This window comes from Mixia osmundae (assembly GCF_000708205.1).
Source record: "Mixia osmundae IAM 14324 unplaced genomic scaffold scaffold_1, whole genome shotgun sequence".
In the NCBI taxonomy this organism is placed as follows: domain Eukaryota; kingdom Fungi; phylum Basidiomycota; class Mixiomycetes; order Mixiales; family Mixiaceae; genus Mixia; species Mixia osmundae.
Window position 1 is genome coordinate 947541 of NW_014575563.1, and position 20882 is coordinate 968422.

Below are 20882 nucleotides of genomic sequence, written 5' to 3' on the forward strand. Positions count from 1 at the left end.
TCTTCTTGTCGAGCCAGCTTCTCCTGTCTACGAGTGAATGCGCCTCATGATGATACCCGTCAGCTGCTTCAGCAGTTCCTTTCAATCATTGGCAATATTCTCTCGTTTCTTGCGTCACCGATCGACAGAGTGACTCCCATCTTCGACTACTCGTACAGAGCTAGCCTTAAGGCTCTATCATCGGATCCTCGCACGAGTATGAAGCGACTGTATCGGCAGCATCGTCAGAAGTGCAAATTAGCCGAATTGATTGGCCGCCTGGTCGCCCGCGTGTAAGTATTCGAAAGATAGAACTGATATTTATTTGTATTTTATCGCGCCACCTCGTCGGATCGGCCGCAGCGACTCCACCCGAGAGAGGTCGGCTCGGCACCACCACAATGTCAATGTCAAACGTGAAGCTATCCCCAGGCTTCAGCGATATGTCGCTAATGCGCTCGCCCAGCAGGAAGAGCGCTCGGCTGACCAATCGGGCAGAGCACCACCTCCAGAGAGCTCGCACGCGAACCTATATCGTCAGCAAGTCCCTTGGGATGGCAGCATGGCTGCAGGCGGCCATCACGTCCAGCCTCTGGTGCACTCGCTAGCAGCGCAGCATCATCAGCTCACTTTGCCGGCTGAGCCGGGCATGGCCTCCCTTCCTGTCGGACATCAAAACAGCATCCCTGTGGAAGGAAATACTTCGTCACAACAGGCTAACGCATTTGTAGACGACACGCTGGCTAGGGCGGCTTCGTCGGGCGCTTTCTTCAGGACCGAGCTCAAGCGTCCCTTTCGTTGCGCAGAGTGCGACAAACAGTACTCGCGGTCAGCTCTGACTGTACGCCCCGCTCGACGCGCACTGATGCTATCAGCAGGCAAGAGCATCTTGACCGACATAACTTGTCGAAGCATAGAGACGATAGGCCACACGTTTGTGCGATCTGCAACAAGGGCTTCGCACGACGGTGAGCTGCTTATGATCTGCTATGCCACTCGGACTGACGCGTCTCGTCATCAGTGACATCCTCAAGCGACACGAGCACAATCACGCTCGCAAGGCCGAAGCCAGCGGTGCTTTTGAGGCACTCGCCGCCAAGATCGATCCTGACGATCGTGCACTGCTACCGCTGCAGGAGGGAACGACGGCAGACTTAAGTCAATTTGACAGTAGAAAGGTCAAAGGACGCCGAATTCTCGCTTGCGATCATTGCTCGTACAGCAAGCTCAAATGCAACGGAGAGCAGCCTTGCGATCGCTGCATCAAACCTCCTGGTCATGTCTGCACTTACGCAAGACCGTGGGCTTTGCATCGTTTGACCCACGCTCAGCAATCTCAGCCAAATACTCCTACTGCGCAATCAGTGCCTGTCGAGTCCTCTTCTGCTGCGGTTGCGCAGCTAGATCAGCCAATACAGTCTCGCTATGCTCTGAACACCAATATCGACCCTGTCATACAGGCACTCGGTCGATCCGGGGATGCCATGTCGGCCGCAGCACCCTTCTCGATATATCCGTTCTCGGAAGCTGGTCCGAACCGTCAAGCGACCAAGGTTGGCGCGCACTGGCGATTTCTTGACGATCTCTACCGTCAAGCCGATCTTCAGCCTCAGCCAGAGAACGCATCAGTAGACAGTAATCGATCATCTGCTGTGGAGGATGTAGCGACGTCTTCCGTAGCCGCTGGTAAGCGACGTCAAGAAAGCGACGAGGCGCCTCGCAATGTGCGTAAGAGACGCGACACTCGCTCGGCTTCGGCTGCAGAAGGCTTACTCGCTCTGTCTGCGCCCAAGGAAGACGACAATACCGAGATGGAAGGAGATCAAGCGATCGGTCCTTGGCCCCGCCAGCTCAGTCTCATCTCGGGCGCGGGACCTATCACGCCGCTGCCTGTCAGCCGGAGTGGTGCTGGTCAAGCGAATGTACCTGCTGTCTACCACCACGCAACGCAAGAGATCAATAGCGCGATTGACAAGATGCACGCCGAGTCGGCTTTTGCTCATCTTGCTCTTGCGCCGCCAGTCAGATCCCAACTAGATGCCTACGTGGACACTTACTTTCGGATCTTCGACAAGTTTGTACCTTTCATTCATGTGCCGACTTTCGATCGTCAGACTTGTCAGCCCGCCCTCTTGCTGGCTGTTTCTGCGTCAGTGTTTCAGCGCGATAGGTTCCTCGAGCCAGAGCTGATCTTCAACACAGGGTGGGCGCATACTTCACGCCCGAGATTGCAGGCTCGCGAGAAGCGTCCCTGACGTTGGCTGATTTAGCGCGGCGGACGTGCCATTATCAGGTCCGTCTTCTGATCGTCGACTGTCGAGATTGACTGACATTTCTGCAGGTCGAAGCCAAGAATAACAGTAACCACGAACTTTGGTTCAATCAAGTCTTCCTTTTGCTTTTGATGTATGTCGCACACGCTTGCACCTGTCTCTCTGGCTCAAGGTACACTTTCCAGCCTTGCACCCGCATGTGGCGATCGTGCCGCATTCGAGATGGCCATGTGCGTTCGCGGCATTCCTCATGCTGTATGTCCTGACTATCTCTCCTGTAATCGCGTGCTGACTGCAAGTCAGAATGGTCGTCGAGACGGCTGGGATCGCGGCATGGACGAAACGATCGGAAGCGCGCATAGATCTGTGGAAGAGCAATGGGCACGGTGGATCCAAGAAGAACAACGGACTCGCATGGCCTGGGCAGTCGTAGTAGGTGGTCCATTCAATCATGATTCCTTGTGCTGACTCGCTGAGCCTCAGATGACGGACGTTTACGATAGCGTTCTCTGGTCCGTCGAGCCGAGCGTCATCGTGACGGAAGTCATTCGGTGCCCTGTACCCAATCTGGCAGTGCTGTGGGAAGCACCGACCGCTCAAGCTTGGCACGCGCTCCTCGTCAGCGGACAAGAGCCTGTCAGGGCTACTCTGGAGCCTTATCTGCCCAAGATGGCAGCTGATCCCATGACGCCAATACCAGAGCTGGCAGATGTATTGAGCGAGACGTGCGGCCGCATGCTGCTCATCTCTGCTCTACACCTGCTTGCTTGGCGACGTCGACATTGGATTGACGTCGAACGACTTGCCTTGGGAGGAGATGCTTCACAGCAGCCGACGGATGCACTCAGTGCGCGTCTCGACAACGCATTCGAGTACGTCGAACGACATGTCCTGCCCTGTCAGGATAGCTCGCATATCCTCGTCGATCAGCGCGCCTCTGACATGGGCACGGACATGCACATTGCACTACTTTGGAATCTTGTCTGCCTCGTCAATCATCTACCGGTGTCGACGATGCAGCAATTCGCGTCTGGTGAATTTGATGCCGTCCGCCTCAGCATACAAGATTGGGCGAATGCAAAGAATGGCCAAAATGCGCGCCTGTCGCTGTACCATGCGACGCAGCTATTGACTTTGTGTCACGAAGCCGACGAGTCGAATCGGAAGGACTTACTGGTGCCGTTCGCTGTGCTCTACGGAACTCTGGCAGTCGTCATCTATATTCGCTACATTGCTCGCTACATCACTCATTCTAGACGAGCCGTCGGACGGGCGCCAGCCTATGAAGTTCATCTGACCAAGCTCAACAGTCGATTGAGGCCGAATTACGTCGATTGGATCGAAGGCAAAGCCTTTGAAGGTGCCCTTAGCGTGCTCGGGTTCGGAGACATCTCCCAGCCCACGGCGTGCAATGACGGGCTGGAGGCTTCGGCACGGATCCTCCAGAGCCTGCCCTGCGGTCGCTACGGCTTTCAGTTCAGCTTGATGCTCAGAGAGCTCGGCGCGTCATTCTCCGAGCGAGTGTGAAGATACTGGCTTGTACAACAATTGCAACATGTTGTTTAATTGACAGGCGGTCTGAGAATATCATCATCGATAGTGATGCTTTGCTCGACCTGTCGCATGATCGCCACTGACTCGTGAAGGTTATCAACGACTGCCTTGAGCTCGTCTCGCAATGCTGCATTCTCTGCTGCTTGCTTTAGCACGACATCACGCTCGAGGAGCGCTTCATCTTCGTACTGCACAGCGAGTCAGATCTGCTGCCTTTGCTTCGGTACTGCAGCGTACCGATTTGCGCTGCTGCGCGAGCAATGCGAGCTCCTCTTGCAGCACCGGCATGACGCTGAGCATGAAAGCGGCCTCGGGCTGCGTGCTCTGACTGTCGCGTCTGCTATTGAGCTCGGCCTGGTGAAAGCGAAGTTGCTCGACTTACGCTACTGAATTAAGGAGCGGTCTGTTGAGAGCTCGCTCTGCCTCTGCTTCGGATTCTAGACGGTCCCAAGCGGCGAGCAAGTTGGCTATTGTCCTCGACTCGTTGGCTTCTGCTGCTTCTGCGGTCTCGAAAGGATATGCGAGCAGTCGTTGCCACTGCTCCTGACTGCCCCGGGTGATATCATCGATAAGCGCTTGATTCAGATGTGCCACGACTTCGGGATTCTGCTGCACTCGGTCGGGATAGACGGTAGCGACACCTCCATTTCTGCGAGAATGCATCAGTCCGTAAGGCAGCACGATCAAGCTGAGCGTACCTGACGGTCTCAACGAGGCCAGCAGCGATGCGGTCATATCCTCGTCGGGTAAGAGCGAGTCGACGAGTCTCCGTCATTGGCTCCGCTCGGCGTCGCAGCAAGCGAAGGGAGGACGCGTCGATCCTGCTTTGTAAGAATATTTGAACGCGTTTTTGCTGACTGTCGACGCGCTAATTAGAGGAGTCGCTTCACTCGATTCGGTCAGCGTCTTTCGCTTCGAGAAGTTTCGTGCAGCAGGTGAGCGATAGCTGAACGTACACGCTCTCAACGACGCTGACCCACAGGCGCGATCGGTGTGCAGACGCGTCAATCTGCGCCAGTCGTCTCCTCTTGCCATCTTTGGTTCTTCGAGGCGTCTTAAGGCGGCAGAAAGCTTCCAGAGCACGTACGCTGGCGCTCATAAGTAGTCTGCATCCTACAGAAGCTGAAACAGGGCTACCGATTGGCAGCTAGACGCTCCATAAGGTCTTGAGACAGTCCAGGGATCTCTTCGCGCTCTCTTCATTTACTGCAACGAGCTTCTCTCGACTTGTCATCTGCACCTTGCACACAGCTCTCGACGAGGTGCGCGAGATCTGCTGTATTGCTCACGCGCGATCGAGACTGACTTGCGCATTACCATCCAGTCGCGTCTCCCCTCACTCGGATATTAAGCAGCCAGTCGCAGCCATGTCGTCCATGGTCGTGTTCAAGCGAGACGGTCGTCGTGAGCAAGTCGCTTTTGATAAGATCACTGCGCGTATCAATAAGGCAAGCACCCCATCATCCTTCATTGAGGTGATCCTCGTGACTCACGCGCCACATGCAGCTCTGCTATGGCCTCGATACCAACTTTGTCGAGCCCATCGAAATAACCAAGAAGGTCATCTCGGGCGTCTATCAAGGCGTCACAACTGTCGAGCTCGACAACCTGGCCGCGGAGGTGACTGTCGCGTTTCTCATCCTTGCGACTGCTAATATGTGCCAATGACGTTCAGACCGCCGCATATATGACCACGCGTCACCCGGATTATGCTATTCTGGCCGCTCGTATCGCCATCTCGAATTTGCACAAGGAGACGAAGAAGACTTTCTCGAGCGTCGTCGAAGATCTCTATCGATGGGGTCCGTCAATTCCTCTGCACAATTGGCTTGCACTGATTTGGGCTGTCACTCTCAAGTGAACCCGAAGAACAACAAGGCTTCGCCCATGATCTCGGATGAGACCTATAAAGCAGTCATGGAGAATGCGGACGTTCTAAACTCGGCTGTCATCTATGATCGCGACTTCAACTACAACTACTTTGGCTTCAAGACGCTCGAGCGATCTTATCTGCTTCGGATCAATGGCAAAGTCGCAGAACGTCCTCAGCATATGCTGATGCGTGTCGCCGTCGGCATACACGGTAGCAATATCGAAAAAGTCGTCGAATCATACAACCTTGCAAGTCAGACCCACACACACGTGTACAGGCGTGCTAATATGACGAGCAGATGTCCGAGCGATACTTTACGCACGCTTCGCCAACGCTTTTCAATGCAGGCACGCCTCACCCGCAGCTGTCGTCGTGCTTCCTGGTCTGCATGAAGGACGACTCGATTGACGGGATCTACGACACGCTCAAGACGTGCGCGATGATCAGCAAAACCGCCGGCGGAATCGGTCTCAATATCCACAACATCCGTGCAACGGGCTCTTACATTGCTGGCACGAACGGATATTCCAATGGCATCGTACCAATGCTGCGTGTGTTCAACAATACTGCGCGCTACGTCGACCAGGGCGGCAACAAGCGCCCCGGTGCGTTCGCCATCTACATCGAGCCATGGCACGCGGATGTGTTCGACTTCCTCGACCTCCGCAAGAATCACGGCAAGGAAGAAGTCCGCGCGCGTGATCTCTTCTACGCGCTCTGGATTCCAGACATGTTCATGCGCCGCGTCGAGCAGAACGGCGATTGGCCGCTCTTCTGCCCTGCTGAAGCTCCTGGGCTTGCCGAAGTTTACGGCAAGGAGTTTGATGCCCTCTTCGAAAAGTACGAAAAAGAAGGTCGGGCCAAGAAGACAATCAAGGCTCAGAAGCTATGGTATGCCATCCTCGAATCACAAGTCGAGACCGGCAATCCCTTTATGCTTTACAAGGATGCTGCGAACTGCGAGTCTCTGCTTGCCCTCTAGTGACCTGCGAGCTGACTTCCGCCTGCAGCCAAATCGAACCAGAAGAACCTTGGCACGATCAAATCGTCAAATCTGTGCACAGAGATCATCGAGTACTCTGCGCCAGACGAGGTGGCCGTCTGCAATTTGGCCTCCATCGCTCTGCCTACATTTGTGACGGGCAAAGGCACTTACGATTTCCAGAAGCTGCACGATGTTACCAAGGTCGTGACGCGCAACCTTAACCGCATCATCGATGTCAACTACTACCCTGTTATTGAGGCTCGCAACTCCAACATGCGTCACCGCCCCATCGGTATTGGAGTGCAAGGCCTGGCTGACGCCTTCATGGCGCTTCGTCTGCCTTTCGACAGCCCGGCTGCAAAGAAACTGAATATTCAAATCTTCGAGACGATCTATCACGCTTCTCTTGAGGCTTCGTCCGATATTGCGGCCGTTGATGGACCCTACTCGACCTACGAAGGCTCACCAATCAGCAAAGGCGAGCTGCAGTTTGACATGTGGGGCAAGACGCCTACCGATCTATGGGACTGGGACTCGCTTCGCGAGAAGATTGCCAAGACAGGCACGCGCAACTCGCTACTGATGGCGCCTATGCCGACTGCAAGCACGTCACAGATCTTGGGCTTCAACGAATGCTTCGAGCCCTATACGAGCAACATTTACTCGCGACGCGTGCTAGCTGGCGAATTCCAGATCGTCAATCCTTGGCTGCTGCGAGACCTCGTCGAGCTTGGCCTCTGGGACGACGAACTGAAGAATCGCATCATTGCTCACAACGGATCGATTGCAAATATCAATGGCATACCGCAAGATCTCAAGGCAATCTATAGAACAGTCTGGGAAATCAGCCAAAAGTCGATTATCGACATGTCGGCTGATCGAGGCGCATACATCGATCAGTCGCAATCGCTCAACATCCATCTGCAGAGCCCAACATTTGCACAGCTGACAAGCATGAACTTCTATGGCTGGAAGAAAGGACTCAAGACGGGCATGTACTACCTTCGCACAAAGGCAGCCGCCTCTGCTATTCAGTTTACGGTCAGCCAAGCTCTGCAAGACGAGGTCAAGGCGACAAATAAGAAGAGCGCAGCGGGCAAGAAGCCACTGGCTACGGTCACCAACGCGCCTACCGTTGCAGCGGTGACAAACGGGGTCGGCAAGATGGCAGTGAGCCTAGTCGGCGCCGGCGTTGACAAGAACCCAACGGAGACCTACATCAAGCCCGATATCAAGGCTGAAGTGAAGGAGGAGGCTGCCGTGAAGCCGGTCGATGCTCAGCCCACGGAGGAAGGCGAGCTGACCTACGAAGAAGCTGTCAAGCGGCGCGAGCTCAAAGAGCTCGAGCAAGCTAAGCTTCTCTGTTCGCTGGAGAACAAGGAAGCCTGCGTACGTCCCACAACACATCATTGTGAACGTTCAGCTAACCTACTGCGGGCAGGTCATGTGCTCAGGCTAGACTTTTCATTCGTTTCTCCTGTAGCATTAAGCAGTCCCTCATGTCACAATAGATACCCGGCTTGTGCTCTGCATGTCGTGTTCACACGCGGTCATTCGTGTTGCTAGACTTGCAATGACATTAGATACTGAGAATGGTGACAACGACAGGAAGAAGTGCTATTAGCGTGCGTGCGTGGTGGGCGAGTGTATCGGCAGAACCAGTGTAACCATTTGCGAATGCAGTCGAATTGCCAATGTACTGTCTAAAGAAGGTCGTCACGTCGGGCTGACCGACGGCTCTAAAGTCTGCAAGGGTGTTGTTCGTGCTCTCCTTGAAATAATTGAACCAGCTGATTGCGGTCAGGTTTGGGTACTTGCGGACGACAGCGGGAGCTGTCATTTGTTCAAACCAAGCCATCTTCATATCGAGCTCGCTCGCGCTGTTCGGCTCGGCTGTAAGCGTCGTCGTATTCGGGAGAGGACCAGAGATGTCTGTGTCTGGGCCGGAGCTATCGAAGTCTGCGGGAAGCAAGTAGTTGAATGGTGCTGATGTTTCGGAAATGACGATAGGATGGATTGCGCCATAGAGCTTGTAAAAGGAAGCGAAACCGTCGACAAAGGCAGTATCGTCCGGCACGTCATTTGCAACGCGATCTCGTGAGACTGCATAGTATGATATGCCTGCAATGTCGACGTAGTCGTCTCCAGGATAATACTGAGTGTAGCCTTGCAGATCGTCAGGATCTGATGTGTAGACATTGGGTGACCAGAGGAGGAAAGTGTTGTTGCAAGACGGATTGGCTCGTATGGTGTCGTGCACATTGCGCCAAGCTGCTACAAAGGCAGCCGGCTGTAGACCGTATTGCATCCAGTAGCCGTTCATCTCATAAGCGAATCGTATCCACACAGTCTGTCCTTTTGCATTGAAGCGGGCTGCCATGGAGGCCAAGCCATCCGAGAGGTCTTGCGTCCATCCCGTGCTCGAATTGAATGCAAATCCGGGCAGAATGGCAGGAGCATAGACAGAAGAGGCAGCGTAGGGTACGATCGCGCTGTAGTGATATTGCGCTTGGCTGTAAGAGGCATCGCCTTGAGCGACATACAAGTAGTCACCGATGATCTGCATAGGTTTGCCGAGCTGCTGGTTCAGCGCACGAGGGTTCTCTCGAGTCCAATCGGGCAGAAAGCCGATATGGACACCGTTGATGGTCATCGCATCGCTTGCATTTGACAGACCGAAGAGCTGATTGCTTGCGGCTCGGCAACCTGCAATGCAAGTCACGACCGATAGCGCGAGCAATTGCATGCTTGTCGGTCGACACAGCCGAACCGGCCATAACTGCATTCGCCCGCCAAGAGAATGACTGACTGGGCTCAGCTGACGCGCAAATTTGCCACTCGTCAATTTGCGCTGCGTGCGGTGATCGAAACAGCGTGGCAGCTGGCGGTGACGTGACACAGCGCAGACCGCGACGTGTCTGAAAGGCGAACGAACAATTTTGGGGTTCTGCGAGGTCAGACAGCAATCTCTTCGCTGTCTGGTACTCGCAAAAGAGATACAGAGTGCAGACGCATCCGCAAAGATAGAGACACGGAACTCGACAGGAAGAGCAAAGACTTCCGCTTTTGTGTTACGACTGCTCGCGTGCCTGCGCAATCTCTCTTTGGCCGCTTCTCCTGCCCAAGCTGCCAGCTCGGACCTTGCGGGCACGGACGTTCGCCAAGGCATTCCGAAGCCGTTTCGAAGCTTGCTTGCCGTCAAGCTGTGATCGGCAACCCGACTAAGCCGAGTCGAGGGATAGACCAACAGGTGATCCCGAGCAGACTTGATAGCCCACGATGGCGACAGGCAACGACGCTGTCAATGCCGTGCTTGGAGACTACGAATCCAAGCTCACTGCTGTTGCGCCAAAGGCAGTGGGCATCCAGTTGGGGCTTTTCCTTGCCCTCAGCTTGGCATGCCTCGTCGGCTTCATGTTGCTGCGTACCAACAATTCTGTCATCTACGCACCTAGAGTCAGCCTACTTCCAGTCGATCGTGCTCGAGACACTTGCTGATCGTGTCTGCGCAGTACAAATTCATAGATCCAGCGTCGCCCAAACGCCCGCCAAAGATACAACCGACCGCTTTCGGATGGCTGAAACCGCTCGTGTCTGTTCACGAGAAGGAGATGCTTGTCATCGTCGGCCTCGATTCGGTCTGCTTCTTGCGCTTCTTGAGGATGTGCCGGTGGATGTTCGTTCAGTCTGAATCCACTTTGCGTCTCGTGTGCTGACTGTCGGGGGCAGGTTTGGCATCGTAGCGCTGCTCTCTTGCGGTGTCCTCATCCCCGTCAATCTCGTCTACAACCTCAAGAATGTTGAATCCGACTCACGCAATCCGCTCTCATCGATCGCAATCACAAATGTCAAAGGCAACATTCTCTATACACACGTTGCCGTGCTCTACTTGATCACCTTGATCGTCGCCTTTTTCCTCTGGAGGAACTTCGCTGCCATGTGCGAGCTCAGATGGGAGTACTTTCGAGGCGAAGAGTACCAGCACAGCGTGAATTCTCGCAGCGTCATGATCACACAGATACCCAAGAAACTTCAAAGCGATGCCGGCGTGCGCGACATCATCACCGAAAGGTGCAACATAGAGTATCCCACGACGGACATTGCGATCGGCCGCAGGGTCGGCCATTTGCCAGAATTGATCAGGCGACACAACAATGCCGTCAAAGCGCTCGAAGAAGCTTTTGCACGCTACAGTAAAAACTTTCCCAAAGTACCGGCTCAGCGGCCTCGCACAAAGGTTGGCTCCCGGCTCGGCATGGGCGGCAACACCGTCGATACTTTCGAATTCTTGCTGCAAAAGGTCGAGATGTACAAGCAGAAGATAGAGCTCGAGCGCGCCAATATCCGAACCAAGAAAGCAGAAAACTATGGCTTTGCGAGCTTTCAATCGCCGCCGTATGCTCACATTGTAGCCGAACGACTCGAAGGACACAAGGCACAAGGTGCTGAGATCGAATTGGCACCTTTGCCGGAAGATATCATCTGGGAGAATGTCGTCAAGGGTAACGCCAATCGCGGCTTTGCGAAGTTCTGGATCGGTCTTGGCCTAGCACTTGTCATGGTCGTCTACACGATTCCTTTGGTGGCTGTCTCCTTCCTGGCCAACTTGACATCTGTCGCGCAATACGTCAATTTTCTCGAGCGTTGGTCAACATCCTCGCCCGCTTCGTTCGCTGCCGTCACAGGTCAGTCTAGCTATCGCAAGACATGACCTCGTCTGACGAGAATGGGACTGCAGGTATCTTGCCACCTGTACTGTCACTGCTACTCCAAGCATTCCTGCCATCGATCATCCGCGTCTTTGCGCGCAAGCAAGGGGCTCTAACGCATACACAGCTCGATCGCGATGTGCTTGGCTGGTACTTCGGCTTCACTTTTGCAACCAACGTTATCATCTTCTCCTTGATCGGCGTAGCTTTCAGTGCGTTTCTCTTTTGCGCGACCAGCCCGTGTCTGACCCTTGCGCAGCCTTCATCACGGAGGTCGTCATCGAAGTCGGCAAATCGGGTGGTCTGCGCGCTATTTTGGGCGAGCTCAGTCGGCTGCCGGATCGCGTGCAGAATACCTACGTATCGCAGTCAAAGTATGTCGCACTTCTAGCGCGCTCGAGCTCTGCTGAGATCAGGAGTACAGCTACTGGCTGACATGGTTCCCGGTGCGAACATTCGCCGCCTTCTTCGATCTCGCTCAGGTCGTCAACATTGGTTGGATCTGGCTGCGCACCCGTCTATTTGGCCGTACGCCACGAGATATCAAAGATTGGACGAAGCCGAGAGAGTTCGATACGCCAGTCTACACAGGCGACGTGAGCTTTCCGCCCTTCTCCGGATCCTGAGCTGACACTAGCACAGTACCTGCTCATGGTGGCAGTGGCGCTTGTCTATGCCCCTTTGGCGCCGCTTGTCACTCTGTTCGCTGCCGTTTCATTCTTCTTGAGCACATTCGTCTACAAGTATCAGATGCTCTACGTCAGTGAAACGGAAAGCGAATCTGGTGGTCGACTGTGGCGTGTACTGTCGAACAGGTCAGGGCTGCTTTGCTCCGCACTCCATATGTCTGACTTCTTGTGACAGAATCATTTTCTGCACGGCTTTCATGCAAGCAATCATGACGCTTACGATCGGTCTACAACGAGGCTGGATCTACTGCACGACCTGCGTACCTGCTCTCGCCTTTTTGCTGATCTTCGGCATCGTTCTTAATCGCCACTTCGACCAGCGCTTCAGGTGGTACATTCCGGATAGGGAAGAGATTATCGAGAGTACCGCTGGCGTCAACGTCAGCAAGCGTCAGCTCGACAAGAAGTTCGGACACCCTTCGTTGCATATTGAGCTTTTCTATCCCGTCATCGACAGAAGGAAGATGGGACTTTGGGACGAAGTCACGGGCGGCCAGAATCAAACGCACCTCAAGGCAGAGGGCGTTGACGAGAAGCAGCTCGAGAACGTCTCTGCAGTCGGCGTTCCCCTCGGTGTTCGGCGTGCATCAGACTTCAATGCGCTCATGGGCCAGTCCCGACCGATGGGTCGGACAAACGGTTCACAAGACAAGCTGCTCAATTATGCCGATTCTGTCGTTGATCCGCGAGAGTATGCCTATGGCCGAGACGATGCCGCTTCTTACAAAGAGGCCTACGACCATAGCTTCAACCCTTCTGTCGAGTCGCTCGACATGGGCAACATGGGTCCATATGGGCAACGACTACCACATGGCTACTACCAGACGCCAATCTCACAACCGGGCTCCGTCCCTGGATCACCACGGTCTAGCTACGACGTGCCTCGACGAGGTGGCGGCCTACCGCCGGGTGCGACGGGTGCGAGTCCTCAAATGAGGTCATCTCCTCAAATGCCACGGTATATGCCTAGGCAGCAGCAGCCTTACGACCAATATCAATACCCTCCGCATGGCAATTTCTAGCTGCTGGCGGCTATGCTCGATGGACACTGTGCATGCGACGATATGTTTTGTAATTGAGCAAGCTAGACGAAATAGAAATGCAACACGCCAGACTACAGATTTGAGTCTAAGGGGAGCTCGAGCTCTTCTTTGCCTTCTTCTTGGGCGGCTCATCGGAAGACTTTTTCTTCTTCTTCGTTGGCTTGTCTTCTTGCATCGCGTCCGAATCTGGACTTGTGTAGTTCTCGTCATACTCCTCGGGCAGATCGTCATCTGAATTAGAGCCTGCTTGGAAGTCTTCATCCTCAGACTCTGAGTCGCCCGAGCCAGCCGCGCGCTTAACCCCGTCGCCGTCTTCGCTTGCGATCATATCGTCATCGTCATCATCGTCTTCGCTAAGCATAGCCGCAACGGTGGCAGAAGTCTCCTCGGCAATCTCGTTCTTGACCCTAACGCCCTTATCTTTGAGATGACTGTCGATGACTTGTAGCTCTTCTTTGCTGACGGAAGAGAAGACATGATCTGGGCCGCCACGAGTTGCGACGCGCAGGTCAAACGTCCGTGAGGACAGCATGGCCCCTCCGACCCTGCAGGAAACAGACGGTCATCAGCTATATATGAACGGACTAGCACAGCTTCGTCACCTTTCGAATCGAACGAGCGATGTGTCGGCATAGGGCATAAAGATGGGCTTCTTGGAAACGAAGAGCATGCTGCGCTCGAGAAAGTAGATATAGCCTTCGTCTGCCTTGACATTGCACTTGACGCCATTGTGACCTTCGTGGCTGTTTCGACATAGGATCAGCGACGGTCAGCGACGACCAAAAGGGCGACAAACCTTTGGAAGCCACCTGGCCTGATGACTTTCTTATTCGCCAAGCCATGGATGATGTTGGACACGACTTCGTATGCAGGCGCCTCATATGACTTTTGTAGCTTTCCGTTGTATGCCGCAAGTTCCTCGCTGCAAGTCAGTCCGATATCAGCGCATGATAGCTTTGCGGCCCCGGTCAGACTGACTCGCTCAGCTTGATCTCCGCCATCATCTCCTCGTCTCGAGAGAATTGGAAGATGAGGTATGGGTATCTCGTCTGGCCCTGCCGCAGAGGTGGATCGACATTGATCTGCACATGCTGGTAAGCAGGCAGCGGTAGATCAAAAGAATCGAGCACCCACGACTAGCTGGACATGGATCTCATCCGGCCGAGGCAACAGAAAGATGCGAGCAATAGACTCGTAAGGCAATTTGTAATCGTAGGTCTTGCCTCGAAGCCGCAAGAACGAGCCATAAAGGTCGATATCGAATTTACCTCTGCGTGACTGCAGATCAGCGATGCTTGGCTCAGCGTAGGGCCCTCAGCGTGCCTTGGTGTGGTACATAGGATTTCTGGAAAGGTGAGCAGGCCATCGCCAACGACTTGGCCGATATCGGCCTTGTCTTTGATGAGGTCATGGAAAGCTTGTGCTGCAGCAAGCTCATCTTCCAAGTCCTCATCTTCCTCTTCATCCTCCTCTTCCTCCTCCTCTTCCGCACCGTTCTCCCCCGTCTCGGCCTGCTTGTCCTTCTTCGCTTTGCGCGCAGCAGACTTTGCCGATCCTGGAATATACAGGCGCATCTCAACCATCTCGTCCGGTAAAGCGCGACGCCGCCTCTTTGCTTCCTTTGAGGCTTCTTTGGGATCATCCATCTTGACCTTGTTGGGATCGTCTTCATCTTCGAGTGTCCGGGAGAACTCGAGGGTGACTTCGTTCTTTTGCACGGAGCTGTTCGATACCGTCGAGAGAGGCACCGCGAATGCCGGCTTTCCCGCGACGATGAAGGCCAATTCGTTGCCTGAAGACACGAGTAAGACTTGCAGGCGGGTCTGTCCTGTGGCGACTCACTCTGTACGTCCGCCCGACCCCAGTTCCAGCCACGAACGGATAGATCCCTCGGTTCGAGTGTGAGGCTGTAGTGCTGCATGATCGTATTCTTTAGTCGCTCAAAGTCCTGTGAGGCAGTGATGACAGATCAGATCGGCGACGGTGCGATATCCAAAGCTAGTCTGACCTCCTTTGCAAAGCCTTGAAAGACCATCTTGGGCTGCTCAGATTTGACCTGTCCAATCCGGAGTGCGTAGCCTCTCGCGTGCCTGCCGATGTGACCCTGTCAGCAACAAGGACAGCGGGCAAGACGGACGTCGCTCGCCTTAGCCATTCGGTCCATTTGATCTCGCTCGCTTGGAGCGTGACGAGCTTGTCCTGACCGTCTTTGCTCGCTTTCCAGCCGATGCCTGAGCCGGCTAGACGAAGCCGGCCCTTGAGCGAGCTCGGCTGGTAGTAGATATCGTCGAACTGGGTCGGCGCAGATGACATGGCTACCGGGCAGGGTGAGCGAGCTGCTCTGAGCGATGTGCTCCACGCGCCAACGCGACTCGCGAATATTGCGAACAAGAATGATTATTAGATGATTTATTATTGCCGCGAATAGGTCCATTGAATACAAGAGACCGCTACTGAAGGCGCTACTAGGTGCTTGATATTCTGTGCACAGTCAGCAAAGCGATTTTGCCGTCGATGGCAATATCGTGATTGATTTCCTTTTTGCCAATGGGCAAAAGTCCCTCGAGCGATCTAGCTGTCGTTTTGTGCCTTCCCTCGTGCAATTTCGTTGCGTTACCTGTGCAGGTTGATCAACAAGCCAGAGATAGAAGCGTCTGAGTCTACTTACCGACGATATAGTCTCGGCCAAGATTATAGCCATTCGGCGAGATCTGCCCTGTGACATCAGCGAAAGATCGCCAGAGACAGTCTGCGGACTTGCAGTATGTTCGTGAGCAAGATCTTCTTCGACACTGTCCGTGCGATGAAGTCAGGCCTCGCCAAAGCTGAATTATGAACAGCCTGCCTGGCTGCAATGTAGATAGCGCCTGGCTTGCCATCTGGCTGGGTCTGATTCCACCAACGGAGATGATTACCTCCGTTGACAGTCTCTTGACAAGTTCCGAAAGCAGGGTCACCGAAATTGTATCTCAAGATGCCATCCTGCGAGCGAGGTCCTCGTCCTGCGTTGTCATGTCGGCCACTCCACTACTGCAACTCATGCTCATTGAATGAGGAGCTCACCGTCGCCCAAGTCAGCGATAAGATCGTTGCCGAGATGCTTTCCAAGGCATTCGCCCGAGAAGTTGAGTTTTGCAAAGTAACGTTCGAGGCCGTCGTTGGTCAAGATACCGGGACTGGAATCCGAGCTGATGATGATATTGATGGGTTCACCGAGCGGCTTCGTATCGGGAAAGTAAGCAATGAAGCTGCCCTTGCCTAAGGCTTGCTGATTAGTGGCTGCGAGATATCGAGAGGCGCGGTAACCTGCCTTGGAAAGGGTTAATATAGCCACCGATGTCAGGCGATGCATCTGATGTTTGGAGCACATCGCGCCCAGAAAGAGGCTGTGTGGCGATCTGTTCAACGGCGGCCGCAGAAGCGCAAAAGCATGCAAGAGCGACACTTCGAGCGAGCATGTTCTCCAAACTGGGCCTTTACGGGGTGTAGAGGACACCATGGTGCAGCATAGCATCGTCGCAAGGAGACGGAGGGGGTCTGTGTGACGACTGTTCGAAACTGTCGAAATGTTCAATTTAAACAATGGACGCGTTTCCGCGAGGTCTGGTAAAACTGCCCCCGTTGCAAGCAATTGCCGGCCGTCGACTGATCCTTCTGCGACGTCGCCATGTCGTCCCTGCAAGAGTCTCGCGCTCTTGGCAAGCTCGAGAAGCAGCGCGAGCGTCTGCTAGAGGACATCCAACGTCAGAAAGATGCGCTCGCAAGGGAAGCCAATAAGGATCATCTCGATGCGACTCGCTTCGTTGGCAAGACCGACAGCATGGAGGACTCGCTCAAGATGTCCACTGTTGGCTTGCAACGGCTGTCCGACTTTCAGCTCAAGCGGCAGGAGCTGGAGGAGCAGAAGATGCGAGAGGCGGCAAAGACGTCCGACTTGCAGTCAGTTCCTGTAGGCCCAAGTAAGTATGTTGCTGACTTGATCTTGCACGCACCACAGAATCGAAGACCTGAGGCGGAAGAAGAAGAAGAAGGATAAGAAGGCGGCTGCTACACTCTCCTTTGCCGCAGAGGACGAAGCAGAGCAAGATGAGCCAGTGGCGAAGAAGCCAAAGCTGGGAAAGAACCCGACGGTGGACACTTCCTTCCTGCCGGACAGAGTACGCGAGGAAGCGGAGCGGAAAGTGCGCGAGGAGCTCCGTCAAGAGTGGCTCAGGAAGCAAGAGATGGTCAAAGAGGAAGAGATTGTCATCATCTACAGCTATTGGGACGGCAGTGGCCATCGCAAGGATGTCACCGTGAGCAACCTAACGCTGTCATTCGTAGATGCTGATGTTCACAAGAGCAGATGAAGAAAGGAGACACGATTGCACAATTTCTTGCTGAATGCCGCAAGCAAGTGCCCGAGCTGAGAGCCACTAGCGTCGACAATCTCATGTCAGTGTCGCGCCTGAGGATTTACATGTGTCGCTTACCCATCACGAGCAGGTACATCAAGGAAGACCTCATCATACCACATCACTACCGCTTCTACGACTTCATCATGAACAAAGCCCGAGGGAAATCGGGCCCACTCTTCTCCTTTGATGTGCATGACGACGTTCGCCTGGTGGCGGATGCGACGATTGAAAAGGAAGAAGTGAGTCCTTGCCGCTCAAGCGCGGACTACGAGACTGACAGGATCGTTAGACTCACGCAGGCAAGGTCGTCGAGCGAGCTTGGTACAATCGCAATCGACATGTGTTCCCGCAGAACAGATGGGAGACCTACGAGCCGGACAAAGACTATGGTGCATACCGCATCAAGGATGCCAAACTCAGCTAGATGTTCTCAAGTGTAATGTTGTACAACTTTTGCAACTTAGGTGGTAGGTTGACGCGAGACCAGCTCACGTAAAGACCGAGTGAACGCTCGCCAGAGCGATTCGACTTCTGCCTTCTTCTCTTCTAAATCGTTGCGCGAGCCGGACGAGATCTCATCGGGCGAGCGAGGTACGAATGTGCCCATACCATCACGCTTCCTGCGCTCTAGCTCTGCACGTATGAGCGGCGCCGTCTTTGTGAAGCACGCCGCAAGCTCATACTTGAGCATGACAAGAGGGCGACGAGCACTGAAAGGCGCAAGAGCGTTGTACCGCCTCAGGATGGAATTGATCTGCGTGATGGACGCATCATGGTAAGCTCTCTCACGTGCTTCCCAGTCTGTATCTCTAAAGTCGCCTATACGGTCAAAGTCGAGTGCTTGTAGAGGCAAGAGTGACAGCATACGCAAAGCACGCCTCGTCCAGCTATCCTGCAGCAGAGTACGAAAAGCTTGCAGCTCGCCTTCTAGCTCTTGCTGTAGCGTCACAAAGGGCGGCGCGGCGCTCTGTCTCTGCATGATGCGGTTCATGAGAAAGTCTGTGTTGTCGATAAACGGATTCGACTGGTTAATGTCTTGCTGCAGTGGCTTGCCTCTGTACTTGTTCGCTTTGAACAGCCCATCCCTTCGGCCTGTGCTTATCTTCTCTTCTATGAAATTGGTGAACGCTTTGGGATCGATAGGAATGACAGAGCCGCTCGTTCTATTGACAGGCGCAGCGGCAGCTTTCGCCTTCGCAGTCGCGTACTCGCCAAGTGAGTAATCCGCGACGGCATCTTTCAAGCGAGTGAAACGTGCGGATCGGGATCGCTCGGCCTTTGGAGGTATGATCGTCTTGTGGATCGGTCGCACGGGCGCTTCTTGCCAAGATGAAGCAGCCTTGAACTCGTAATCCCATGGGTTCTTGGGTTTCACAGGTTCCGCCGGCTCGACTGTGCTCGATGTCCGTATGAGACGACCCTCCTCAAGATCTTCGTCTAGCACGCGAGGCGTAGGCTGTTGCACTTCTTTCTTGTGATCCTTGTCTCGCAAGGGTGGATATTTGTCGATGAGCATGCGCAAGACAGCATCTCGCGTTGACTCGTCGCCCGTCCATGGTTTCTCGCTAGCATTGGCTACGAGCGTGTGCAATCGAGCTGCTGCCGAGTTCTGCGAAGGATCCGAAGCTGCTTGCCGTTCCTCTTCCTCCGCTAACCGAAAGAGTGCATCTGAGGCTCGTCCTGTCGTCGATTTGTCTTGCCCGTCTGGCCTGCGATCTTCGCGAGTCGCATACGCTCTAGACAGGCGCACCTCGCGCGGCGCAAGTCCAGCTGTGCGCCGAGCGTATGGCCGTACTGCCGACATGCTGAGCGGCACTTGCGATTTGCCACCTCTATCGATTATCGCGTCGTCGTCTGCGTCGCAATGATCGACGACCCCCGTTTCGATGCCGTCGAGGGCGGTCAAGCTGGAGACAGATGCTGTTGAGCCAAGCGGGGCCTTCGCTGCCCATCTGAGTCGATATACACTTGGCCAAGGCACACGACAGTCGCCTCGCCGACTCAAGACAAAGCTCGAACCGACAGACAGTCTCCTTCTCCCTGCGACAGACGAACAAGCTTCCGTCGACCTCAAAGCATCACAGAGTCCCGCATTCGTTCCAACAAAGCTTGCAGAGGTAGCAAGCCCGCGACCTTCACCGGGAAAGAGGCGAAGAAGCGCGAAAGAGCTCGAAGAGATCGCGTTGCTCGAGCCTGTTCCGGACCGTCTTGCTCCGGGCATTCAGCTCTGCTTCTGCGGCATTAATCCCGGTCGGATCTCTTCACTCGTAGGCTTCCACTACGGCAACACTGCACGCAACTCCTTCTACAACTGCCTGCATTTCTCCGGTCTGACGGAACGGCTCCTTGTACCGAGCGAGAGCGTCGATCTGCCTACAGAGTATGGCTACGGCATCACTGATCTCTGCCCACGGCCCTCGCCGGGTATGGATGATGTCGCGACAAGCGAATTCTCTGAAGGCGTGCCGGTCCTGCTTCAAAAGCTGGCTACTTATCGCCCTAAGCTGCTCTTCTTTGTTGGTGTCGGCATTGCTGCCATCTTCTTCAAGGGACTCAATATAGGTGCCCCACAGCGTATCGCCGCAGCCAAGGCATGGAAAGGCTGGTCACAATGGCCCGACCAGACCGCTCGACCTGCCCTGACAGGCCTGCAGCCTTTTTCGCTGCAATTTGACGACGGCAGTCTCTGCTATGTCTACGTGGCCGTCAGCACAAGTCATCGAGCAGCGGGCATACGCGAGCCTGCAAAGACAGCCATGTTCAATGAGGCTAGAATTATCCTCGCGCATCTCAAAGGAGATCAGCCTGATGATATGGTCGAGGCAGCACTAGCAAACACCACGCCGGTATCGATAGCGGCGAAGCCACAAGCAAAGCCAGAGCAAAGATGAGCGTGTTCCATGGCGCAGTCGGGCTGGCAATTCCAACTCGAGGTAGCAAGAACACGAGCTCAGCCCTCCGGCCTGTCGCTGCGATCAGCCCTCAACAGACAGGCTTGCGAGACGCATGAGCTCGCACCCAGCCAGCGCGCCGTCTCAAACTTGAGGAAGGCACCGATGCCCGCCCGTCAGCATTAGAGAATCGGCGTGATGGCCTGGTGGCCGGCTGTACGGTCGACGAGACTGCGTCGCTCTCAGGTCAACGATCGTGTCAGTCAGGCAGCACAGGGTGAAGCATCCTGTCTCGGTACAGACAGATCGAAGTTGCTACAGATGTTCCGAACGCATAACACTGTCACGCGTGCGAGCTGTCGGCCACAGTCCGGATGCTGCAGCAGCCCGCATAGAGAGGAGCGTTTAATAGATGCAGAAGGTGCTTGACGGCCTGTGACTTCGTTGAGCAATGCCCGATCGGGCGCGCGTCAAGGTGGACTGTCACGA

The 20882-nt window shown here is 54.6% G+C and overlaps 11 protein-coding genes across 11 annotated transcripts in view; 5 read left to right on the forward strand and 6 right to left on the reverse strand.

Annotated features, from left to right (window-relative positions):
- The window catches only part of L969DRAFT_139839 (uncharacterized protein), an 846-nt gene extending 722 nt beyond the window's left edge, over positions 1–124 (reverse strand). Inside the window, exon 1 of the mRNA XM_014715401.1 lies at positions 1–124. This exon is cut by the window's left edge and continues 2 nt beyond it. The gene's annotated coding sequence lies outside the window, so the exon portion shown is untranslated.
- A 1202-nt stretch (positions 125–1326) lies between these two features.
- On the forward strand, positions 1327–3982 carry L969DRAFT_139832 (uncharacterized protein). The gene is made up of 7 exons (XM_014715402.1): positions 1327–1707; positions 1773–2128; positions 2182–2272; positions 2321–2385; positions 2438–2507; positions 2556–2684; positions 2736–3982. Exons 1-7 carry the CDS (start codon positions 1702–1704, stop codon positions 3777–3779), a joined length of 1761 nt encoding a protein of 586 aa, XP_014570888.1. The 5' UTR covers positions 1327–1701; the 3' UTR covers positions 3780–3982.
- On the reverse strand, positions 3815–4469 carry L969DRAFT_91721 (uncharacterized protein; the record flags this gene model as incomplete). The annotated part of the gene is made up of 3 exons (XM_014715403.1): positions 3815–3994; positions 4044–4134; positions 4189–4469. 3 exons carry the CDS (start codon positions 4467–4469, stop codon positions 3815–3817), a joined length of 552 nt encoding a protein of 183 aa, XP_014570889.1.
- Positions 4470–4531: 62 nt separating this feature from the next.
- On the forward strand, positions 4532–8123 carry L969DRAFT_91722 (uncharacterized protein; the record flags this gene model as incomplete). Its single annotated transcript, XM_014715404.1, has 11 exons — positions 4532–4552; positions 4683–4741; positions 4806–4910; positions 4982–5068; positions 5131–5254; positions 5313–5426; positions 5482–5608; positions 5665–5927; positions 5978–6638; positions 6690–8053; positions 8106–8123. 11 exons carry the CDS (start codon positions 4532–4534, stop codon positions 8121–8123), a joined length of 2943 nt encoding a protein of 980 aa, XP_014570890.1.
- A 58-nt stretch (positions 8124–8181) lies between these two features.
- On the reverse strand, positions 8182–9833 carry L969DRAFT_56684 (glycoside hydrolase family 26 protein; the record flags this gene model as incomplete). The annotated part of the gene is made up of 3 exons (XM_014715406.1): positions 8182–8954; positions 9012–9370; positions 9596–9833. The coding sequence occupies 3 exons, from the start codon at positions 9831–9833 to the stop codon at positions 8244–8246; spliced, it is 1308 nt and encodes a 435-aa protein (XP_014570892.1). The 3' UTR covers positions 8182–8243.
- Positions 9834–9943: 110 nt separating this feature from the next.
- L969DRAFT_43529 (uncharacterized protein) lies at positions 9944–13084 on the forward strand (the record flags this gene model as incomplete). Its single annotated transcript, XM_014715407.1, has 8 exons — positions 9944–10120; positions 10177–10340; positions 10394–11349; positions 11403–11585; positions 11633–11747; positions 11798–11969; positions 12016–12188; positions 12238–13084. 8 exons carry the CDS (start codon positions 9944–9946, stop codon positions 13082–13084), a joined length of 2787 nt encoding a protein of 928 aa, XP_014570893.1.
- A 106-nt stretch (positions 13085–13190) lies between these two features.
- L969DRAFT_91725 (uncharacterized protein) lies at positions 13191–15418 on the reverse strand (the record flags this gene model as incomplete). The annotated part of the gene is made up of 9 exons (XM_014715408.1): positions 13191–13650; positions 13708–13848; positions 13902–14027; positions 14084–14187; positions 14240–14375; positions 14429–14897; positions 14948–15053; positions 15114–15195; positions 15252–15418. The coding sequence occupies 9 exons, from the start codon at positions 15416–15418 to the stop codon at positions 13191–13193; spliced, it is 1791 nt and encodes a 596-aa protein (XP_014570894.1).
- Positions 15419–15570: 152 nt separating this feature from the next.
- Positions 15571–16653, reverse strand: L969DRAFT_100774 (uncharacterized protein; the record flags this gene model as incomplete). The annotated part of the gene is made up of 6 exons (XM_014715409.1): positions 16416–16653; positions 16169–16363; positions 15951–16107; positions 15867–15897; positions 15774–15816; positions 15571–15722 (listed from the first exon to the last, which is right to left on the reverse strand). The coding sequence occupies exons 1-6, from the start codon at positions 16561–16563 to the stop codon at positions 15571–15573; spliced, it is 726 nt and encodes a 241-aa protein (XP_014570895.1). The 5' UTR covers positions 16564–16653.
- A 91-nt stretch (positions 16654–16744) lies between these two features.
- L969DRAFT_84129 (uncharacterized protein) lies at positions 16745–18003 on the forward strand. The gene is made up of 5 exons (XM_014715410.1): positions 16745–17044; positions 17103–17400; positions 17451–17539; positions 17591–17741; positions 17792–18003. Exons 1-5 carry the CDS (start codon positions 16773–16775, stop codon positions 17924–17926), a joined length of 945 nt encoding a protein of 314 aa, XP_014570896.1. The 5' UTR covers positions 16745–16772; the 3' UTR covers positions 17927–18003.
- Positions 17963–19306, reverse strand: L969DRAFT_14477 (uncharacterized protein; the record flags this gene model as incomplete). Its single annotated transcript, XM_014714894.1, has 1 exon — positions 17963–19306. The coding sequence occupies one exon, from the start codon at positions 19304–19306 to the stop codon at positions 17963–17965; it is 1344 nt and encodes a 447-aa protein (XP_014570380.1).
- An 82-nt stretch (positions 19307–19388) lies between these two features.
- On the forward strand, positions 19389–20579 carry L969DRAFT_44441 (uncharacterized protein; the record flags this gene model as incomplete). Its single annotated transcript, XM_014715411.1, has 2 exons — positions 19389–20348; positions 20412–20579. The coding sequence occupies 2 exons, from the start codon at positions 19389–19391 to the stop codon at positions 20577–20579; spliced, it is 1128 nt and encodes a 375-aa protein (XP_014570897.1).
- Positions 20580–20882: the final 303 nt, after the last annotated feature.